Here is an 8,953-nt window from a genome sequence, read left to right on the forward strand (position 1 = left end):
ATTTAATAGTGGCGATTTTCGGTACCGCGCGTGTAACGTGCAAATAGTGGCGGTTTTATTAAACCGCCACTAATCATATATATACACTTTTTTTTTAGAAAATAAGGCCATTTAGTGGCGGTAAATAGAAAACCGCCACCAATTAAATTAATTTTTTTAAAAAAAAAAAAAGTTCCCCTATATTTGCTATTATTACATTTATTCCTAAAAGATAATACAAATACATGAATACAAAGAAAATTCAAAAAAGCTAAAAGTATTCAAAGAACACAATTTAAGAAAAATAATACAATACTTATTAATCAAGTCAACTTGTATACAAATATACAAAAACTACATGTAGTACTCTACTTGAAGAAAAAAACGACACAAATTTGGCACTTGGGTGATCTAAATGTCGCACTCCTTTCTTCCTAACCTGCAATAAGAACACACGCTATATATATGTAGAGATGATTTATGAAAATAGAAATGCTTTAGCATAGAAACAATGTATAGCTATTACCATGTGCGTGGAAGAACAGGAACCATATAGCAAAAGTACAAACCCAGAGGCTGAAAAACAATCAAAGGGTTTAAAGCCTAGTAAGATAAACACATGGATCCTATGTATATATCACCAGAGAGTGGATCTAGAAACTCAGGCCTAAAATGCCTTCTCACCTGAAAAACTTTAAGGAAGAAGAAGGAGAAAACCTATCTCAGTCGCAAGGGTCTCTTGCACATTCCTCAAGCCAATTAAGGCAACTCAAGACATTATTAATCAAAGTTGTAATACTGCTGAGCATCCCTACATGGTATATAAAGAGATCAAAATAAAGTCCTACGAAAACTAAACTGAAAATTAGATTGCAATCAAGACTGGGAGTACTTGCACCTTCAGTGAATTTAAAAACCTCACAAAGCAACATTTCTACTTGAACTAGGAGTAGAAAACAAAGCGACTAATTGTGCTATACTGTCCCAGGATTTGGAGAACTCAACCAAAGTAGTCTGGTTTGATACACTCATGAACATGAAACTGAACAATATAGGAATAGTAGTGGTTGAACAATCTTCACCATTTTTAAAGGGATTAATGGGTTTGCTTATTTGACTTACAAATCTTTGCTCCTTCATGTCTAATAGCTACATTTGAGAAAACCTTGGTCTAGTTTGGCCTAGCAAAGTGTGTAGTACCTGTGAACATTAACATCATAAACAAGAAAAACATAAGAGAAACTTAAATAGACTAGAATATCTATCTCTGTAGACTATGAAATAACTAAACTAAAATTTAAAGGTATAATATGAACTTCTCAAGATCCTATATGAACTCACAAGTGAAAAAGAGTTGTTAGATTGGAAAGTTTAGGTAGAATTCTCCCAAAACTGAATTGTTGTTTAGGTGGCTGCAAAAAGATTACAAATATTACAAATGACCAGATTAACCACATTGAAAGTACTTAGAAGTCCTTTCAAACAAGAGATGACCATTGGTTCTAAAAGGCACTCAAAGATGCCTAATTTCTTTTAACTTTGAGAATGATTTAGGTATTGGTCCTGATAATTGATTCTCATCTACTTGGAGCCTATTTAATTGAGAAAGAAATCCAATCTCAGCTGGTAAGGCACCTAAGATCATCAAGGCATTCCAGTGCATGGTCCAGTCTCATCTCACCCTCCCAAGTAAGTAACATATAATCCCCACCCCACCTATGCTGTCCACAGCCTTCCCATTCCCTCCCACTTTTGCCATAACATTCCCCAGCCCTTTCCTTCTTACCTAAATCAACCCCAACCTAGTCGCAATTCACCCTAGCATCTTCCCTTCCTAATTCTGCAACTTCAGCCCCTCTCCCTCATCAATCATAGGTCATCCCCTTCCTCCTCTGTTTTTGCGCAAGCAGCAGCACCTCTCCTTAATTAAGCCCACCTCACCAGCCCTTCTTAAACCCTTGTCTCCTTCCCTAGAGTTGCACCTAGCCATAGAATAGAAACCCCAAGTCAATTGCCCCATTCCACCTTGTTTTCAAATAAAGGGTGACTACAATTAATAAAGATTCTCAAGAAGAAGCCATTGTGGATGATAATCGGATCAAAATTTGGAAACTGAAAATAGTGTCAATCAACAGAACTCTCTTCTTTCTCTTTTCTCTTCTCTTCAGATTGAGTTCTATGGCAAACCCAAATCAGAAAGTAGTACTAGTCTCAATTGAACCAACAAAAGCCCCAAGTAGAATTCAATCAATAGTTCAGTATAGGGAGTAGTCAGACAAAGCTTAAATCTAAGAACTCAACTCACTGAGAGAGATTTTTAAGTAGCATATAAACAAAAACTCAAACAGCTCCAGAATGCTGGTCGAGTGAAGGCCCAAGGCCAGGGTTTTGTTTCCCAAAGTTTGAGTGAATTCAGATGAAGTCTTGACTTCAATATACAGCACTATATGCTGGAGTCAGGAAGGAAACAGATCATAAGACAGAACCATAAAACTGAAACTAAACTCTAATCTGATCCAACCTGTGTTACAACTTTAATCTTTTTTCTTTCTCTAAAAATTCCTTCTTCTTTTGTTCAATAATTTATATTATAAAATATCAAATAATACAACTAAGTGTATGTTCATTATTTCCTAGAACAAATTAATGGTTCTAACATATAAGAGAATGATTGTCAAACTGGCATAATTTTGAGATGTCTATTCTTTTTGCTCATTATCTTAGTGTGAACCTAAAATGAAAAAAAAAATCAAGAGTCACTCATTCATAGATTAACAATGAGCTTGATTTGATTTCCAATATTGTAAGCATATATATTTCTTTGGGTATTGATTTCAAACTACTGCAATGGAACATATTATTGCATCGAGCTAGGTTCACCTTAGAACACGTAAAAGGCCTTAATTGTAAGTTTTGTCACCTCACCTCTTCTTCTTTTTTTTAGGTAAAGTCACATCACCTCAAAACATCAAACACTAAGCACAAAAATTGTGGAGAAGGAAGAGAAACCATAAAACTAAAACTAAACTCTAATCTGATCCAACCTGTGAAATGGAAGAAAACTGGTTACAAAGTAGTATGTAGATGGCAGAAAACAGAGGAAGAAGAAGTAGAAAACCTATCTCAGTCGCAAGGGTCTCTTGCACATTCCTCAAGCCAATTAAGGCAACTCAAGACATTATTAATCAAAGTTGTAACACAGCTGAACATTTCTACTTGAACTAGGAGTAGAAAACAAAGCGACTAATTGTGCTAAATTGTCCCAGGAATTGGAGAACTCAACCAAAGTAGTCTGGTTTGATACACTCATGAACCTGAACAATTTAGGCTCCAAGTGCTTTCTAGTTCAGGTGGTTCATTATACAAGGTGTGAAAGAAAGTCTGCCATAGGTTTGCTTGAATCTCCTAATCATCCACTTGAGCAATGAATCAGCAAATCTCCACCCACGTGAGGCTCCTAGTTGTCATAACAAGAGACACCCTACAATGGAATAGAAAAGAAGAATTTATCCTATAAGTCAGTACTTAGACCTAGAACTGCCAGAAACTGTGTTTAACGTGATCAGGAATCTCATATCCAGACTCATATATCAAGCAGCACATGAAGGAGGACAAGCTTTCTGGGTCTTTTCTGGGTCTAACATAACTACAGCGGAAAAAAAATTCCGGTTTTCCAGTGTCATGGGGATTCTCATCCCAGAAAACTTTGAAAGAAAAAATTCTTACCATGAAAACTCCACAAAGAGCCAATGATCAGGTGCATCATGTATCATAAGCATGAAGGGCTATGATTGTAAACCCTGTTATACATGGATTGAGAGTAATGCATCCACTACAATAGGCAAAGTAAAAGAAGGCAATGTAGCAATAGAAAAGCAGTAACCAAAAAGGGAACAGCTACAATAACCTGGAAATTCAAAGTTAACAGCAAAATTAATAGTGTAAGCTTTCTTAAAAATCATGATTCACATGATCAGTCATATAAGATAGCCAGGGCTATGGACTGTCCTGGAGGAATGCCGTCACATAATAAAGAACTGATCCCTTTTCAATAAACAAAAAGTAAACACAATAAGTCCTCACAGAAAAACGGATGAATTCAAGAGTATTAATTGATGAATTCTGTTAAACAATGTGTCACTAAGCTACCATCCAAAACCAGTTCTCCCTCTCCCTCCCCTTCCCGTTCCCTCCCACTAAGCTACCATCAATAAGAGGTATTCAAGTTACAGGATTTAATATAAGTAAATAAAAATCTAAAGTTATAAATAAAAGCAGTTCTATTTGCAACTTATGAACTGAGTAGTCCTGTAAGGCTGTAAGTTGAAATTCAATGGCTGACATTCAAAGATATAAAAGAAGTACAGAGAAAGAGAATTAAGAGGTATTCAACAACAAGAAAAAGTGAAAAACATGAAGTCAAAATGATTACTAGATCTTATTTACATGTAGCTCAATGACATAAGGGTACATACATAAACCTACCTATTGCTCACAAACCTCCACTTCTCAATGTCCAATGCATCCATACCAACATAAAAAAAGATAAATATCTCAGCAATAAATGACAATATTGCAAAAGCATGCCTGAGAATAACTAGTTTAAATCATCAGTAAGGCAAAACAAAATTACAGGTACATTCAACATACTTTGTGGTGACTCTTGAACTCTCTGTCACATTATGCCAGGTATAGTGGGACATGACAATCCCACAGAAGAATACAGTAAGAATACAACTCAAGTAGAACAGCTGCAATAAAAATTTGCAATAGGGCTGTGTAGGTACTGAATTTTTGGAAAATAATCCAGAGCAGAAGCATTCAATAAGGCTCACACAACATAAGAGAGAATATTTTACCTCAGCCAACATATAGGAAAGGTAGGCCATGAGTATCGTAAGTGCAACTTCACGATCAGTAGAGTGCCTAGAAGTCACAAGAACAAAAGCTATTAGAGTATTGATAGAAAATAAATTGCAAATGACTTGCATGGCATACCATTATAATTTTTTATTCATGCTAGACAATAAAGACATGACCCTGATGAGCTGCAAGAAACTAGTTGTCATTGAGAAAAGTATGAGTAAGCTGTAGAAAGCCACGCTGGCTGGGAACCAATAGGTTGCATAAGAAGCTACCAGTTAGGATCCTGAAGACCCAACCCCCCCCCCCCTCCCTACCCACCCCTCTCCCCCAACAACAACCACCACAAAAAAAAAAAAAAAACTGTGAAACAGTACCCAGCACTGATATGAAAGTACACTCTTGTATGTGCATCATTACAAGGTTGACAGACATTCCACCTTAAATCTTTTTCTAAAACTTATTCCCCCACTCCCATTTAAAAGGTAAAGCTAAATACAGATAGACCATAAGTATTGCAGATGAAAGCTGACAGTAAACACGAAATAGAATGTTCAACCAAAGATAGAAGAATGGCAAGAAATATTAAAGAAAAAAAAATTTAAACAGGCCAATTGCATACCTTCCATATTACAACTTCTTAATAATGAATGCACTTAGCAATCCAGCCTACAAGGCAATAATAATGTAAATGGAGGTTCTAACAGGATGGTCCAACAAATTCAGGGGGCTAATAGAGAGAAAGAGACAGACAGAGAGAGAGACTCACAATCACTCCCAGCAAGGTGCTTGATATAAATAAATAAAGGAAATTGCCAACAAACTTTAAAGCGATGCTGGTGTCAATGTGCGAGAGATCAAAGCTCCGGATTGCATTAAAGAGCACCACTGAGGTGGCATCATTAACAACACCTTCCCCAAATACTAGACTATAGAGTAAAGGTGTCTCATCCTGATTGAGAACCTGCACCATCAGATGGAATTAATATAACAATGAGCTGTTGTAACAAAACAGCGACGACTGATTCTTAAAACTTCACATACCTGCAGGGTGCAAACATAATCGGCTGCAGAAAATATTGCTCCAATTGCTAGAGACAATGAAAAGAATTAGAGGTGATATACCAAGCAGGTTTACAGCATTCATCAAACAAAACCAAAAACAAAAAAACAGCTAAGAGAGTTCATTGCAGAAGAAAACAGGAAAAAGTATGTCAAGACTGAACAATCGTTCCTAAGAACAGTTGCATGACTGGTGACCAGGCTATTTACCTGTAGATTAAAGCTCTGCACATAACCCAGTTTCACGTAAAAGATGAACAGATTTGATGAAATAAAGAAATGATCTTGAATTTGTTGTCAAATTTAATACCCTTGATGTCATCTACATCGACAAATGAAGGATGGCACAACACTCCAGCTTGGATTTAATTTTCGTTTGCTAGTTCCACAACCACCTTGGCTGACAAGGAATTTAAGTTTCTTAGATAGCTCTGCCAGTGGATAAACAAGAAAGTAGTAAGTATTTAATCCCAGAGAAAGATTAACATGACAAAACGAAAAGACAGGAAGATGGAAATAGAAGTTGTTACTACCTCTTACCAAGGTAAACTGCTCCAATGTAGAAGCAATGAATTGAACAATCAGTCAAAGACCAACAGATAAGAAGAAGAAATAGAGCTATTAGTATATTCTTTCACAAAAGCATTTATATGCTTCAGCTAAGACATTTAAAAACAACAGAAAGGGAAAGAAACGGAGATTCAAAGTTAGATTATTTATTCTACTCACCTTGTTTCCTTTCTTGTTTGTCCTTCCTTCCTGCAACTGCTATCCCATATATATATGCCCCGTATCTCCCAGTCCAACTATGCCTATTTGAATTTGAAAACAGATCAACACTCTGCCCTCTGTTCTTTTTGTTACAGTTCCAAATCTGAATTTGAATTTCTAAAACTTTTCTGAAATCCATCACTAGAGATGACCCTTTAATTGCTTCTCTTTGTTAAATGCATCGTATGAGCTAAACTAGAAATAAAAATTGTTAAACAACTAACAACCCAATAAACATATTTTTTCATCAACCGGATAAGGTTTAGAATATTCCAACTTTCAAATTAACAACCCTTTAATGAAATATCATGTCACTAATAGACACTTACTTCCCTAATCCCTCCTTCTCCTCCAGCTTTGAGTGCTTGAATGAACAAAAGAACCAACTCATGCCGTGTTCATCACCTACTAAATGACATACCACACACCCCCAAATCTTCGGTATCTGCTCACGTGTCACCATGTGAATTCTTATAACTAGAACCCAAAATTAAATTAACAAACCTTAATAACAAACAAGATGGAACACCTTAATTAACAATCTGGTTCTGTAATTATCTATACATACTCAACAGCATATGGAATACCTTTTCATGCACTATACATGGTTTTGTTTCAATTATTCAGAGATAAACAAACAATCAATAAACCGACATAAGAGAAAGAGAAAAAGAGAACGATCAATACCTGATGCAAAAAGGCAGAGAGCGGAGACGACGAACAAGAAACCCTAAATCGCAGAGAGCGAATCGAGAAAAGAAATTCGAAGAGAGTAGAAAAGAGAGAAAAAGAGATAAGATAGCTCCATTCGGTGCACTTGATAAGTCGAAGCAGTTGAGGGCTTAGAAGTTCCAACCATCAAGACGTCTCCTTCAAAGTCCAAACACGAGTATTTCTTTGCTTCGATTGCAGATCTAGTTAGCCACTGTACAATCTCTTTTTGAACAAACCAGCTGCGGCATAACTTCCTCAAACCACAAACCATTTACTTCAACTCTGTAAGTGGTCACTAATAAATCAATCATGACTTTCTCTCTTCGATTCCTGCTCTTTTCTACTCTGCTGCTGCTCTTGGCTTCCCTCTCCCACGCAGAACAGAACCGGTTTGTCCAGGGAAGAACCTCGGGTATGGTCACCGTAAGCTTGCGAGTGCCGAAGCTGATCCAAAATTTCGAGTGGATTTCTCACCTTGAAAGTCCTATCGATCTCTCTGAGTTCTGAAGCTGTCGTCTGAAATAAAAAACAAACTGAGTTGAGATTTGAGAAGCTGAAAATGTAAATCGAACGGAAAATAGTGAAAAATTGACGCGGGATTGGGCGGGAGTATTGAGGGAAAAGCCGGCGGTAAAAGTCTAGGGGTATGAACCGCTGCAATATTAATCTTCAGTGGCGGTAATATATAAACGCCACAAAATATTAATATATTTAGTCACGGTAATATAGGGAAGGCCACTGATATTTGATATTTAGCGGCGGTAATCGAACAAACGTCACTGATGTTTTAATAATTACCGACTGTTTTATAAAACCGCCAATAAAACCCTAGATCTTTCCTCAACCCATGTGCCTCCCATATGGAGCCCGTGTTTTTTTTCTAATTAGTGACGGTTTATTAAAAACCGCCACTAAATATCCATTATTAGTGTCGGTTTATCAAAAACCGCCACTAATTAAACGCCACTAATTCTACCTTTTCTTGTAGTGCATTAGCCCTAAAAATCTTAAAGCATTAGTTTTGTTCGAGCTTTCTAGATGGGACTCAAGTCTTGATCGTGTGCAAATCTGTTAAAACATTATTGTTACCTAAACTGCTGTTGGAAAACATGAGCATGTTTCGAGAAGACGATCCTGAAAACCCCCCACAAAGGGTAACTGTCCACTTCAACGGTGCTTCAATTGGCAGCAAACACGTTATAGACTCCTGTTCAGATAAGTTTATTTTACACAAAACAGTCTGAATTTTGTATTTTAAATTTGAAAGTAGTCTTTCTTTGGGAGTTGGGTACGTGTTTGTGAAAGATCCACACCCCCACTTGTGATAAAAGTGATTTTCACTTTTCACATCTCTGTTAATCTCATTCACCAAAGGGAAGTTTATCTTCTGAGGATGGTTTCGATCCGCAGAGTGAACGACTCGAAGAACTTCTAAGTTTGACTGAGCTCTGTCCGCAGCAAGTCATTGATTTTAAGAAATCTGGTTTGGCTAGTGGCAGAAACCTCCGACGTTTTGGCCGGAATTGATCACTGGCTGCCAAATAAAGAGTTGGTTCTTGCAATT

At 36.8% G+C, this 8,953-nt stretch overlaps 1 protein-coding gene across 3 annotated transcripts; it reads right to left on the reverse strand.

Annotated features, from left to right (window-relative positions):
* Nucleotides 1-229: 229 nt before the first annotated feature.
* Nucleotides 230-7,977, reverse strand: LOC149004841 (sodium/hydrogen exchanger 2-like). Of its 3 annotated transcripts, none has more exons than XR_016169926.1 (10): nucleotides 6,634-7,977; nucleotides 6,438-6,453; nucleotides 6,115-6,335; nucleotides 5,887-5,933; nucleotides 5,612-5,806; nucleotides 5,465-5,511; nucleotides 4,839-4,905; nucleotides 4,465-4,566; nucleotides 1,102-1,179; nucleotides 230-418 (listed from the first exon to the last, which is right to left on the reverse strand). XR_016169926.1 is itself a non-coding variant. In XM_089135551.1 (10 exons), the coding sequence occupies exons 7-10, from the start codon at nucleotides 4,866-4,868 to the stop codon at nucleotides 391-393; spliced, it is 261 nt and encodes an 86-aa protein (XP_088991677.1). In that variant the 5' UTR covers nucleotides 4,869-4,905; nucleotides 5,465-5,511; nucleotides 5,612-5,806; nucleotides 5,887-5,933; nucleotides 6,115-6,335; nucleotides 6,438-6,453; nucleotides 6,634-7,977; the 3' UTR covers nucleotides 230-390. The 3 variants fall into 3 exon arrangements, 1 of the variants encoding a protein (XP_088991677.1); XR_016169925.1 differs by having other exon boundaries at nucleotides 4,630-4,905; XM_089135551.1 differs by lacking the exon at nucleotides 1,102-1,179 and adding an exon at nucleotides 4,630-4,730.
* Between the last annotated feature and the right edge of the window lie 976 nt (nucleotides 7,978-8,953).

Source organism: Hakea prostrata, chromosome 9 (genome assembly GCF_041222555.1).
Source record: "Hakea prostrata isolate BN-2017 chromosome 9, UWA_Hpros_2, whole genome shotgun sequence".
Lineage (NCBI taxonomy): Eukaryota > Viridiplantae > Streptophyta > Magnoliopsida > Proteales > Proteaceae > Hakea > Hakea prostrata.

What these genes read in the sequence shown, in the direction of transcription:
- LOC149004841 (XM_089135551.1), bottom strand. Translation starts at nt 4,868, where the DNA reads ATGGCCTACCTTTCCTATATGTTGGCTGAG. An exon ending in TTTCCTATATGTTGGCTGAG is followed by an intron (nt 4,731 to 4,838) that starts GTAAAATATTCT and finishes TTTTTATTGCAG; the next exon opens with CTGTTCTACTTGAGTTGTAT. An exon ending in AGTTCAAGAGTCACCACAAA is followed by an intron (nt 4,567 to 4,629) that starts GTATGTTGAATG and finishes AGTTATTCTCAG; the next exon opens with GCATGCTTTTGCAATATTGT.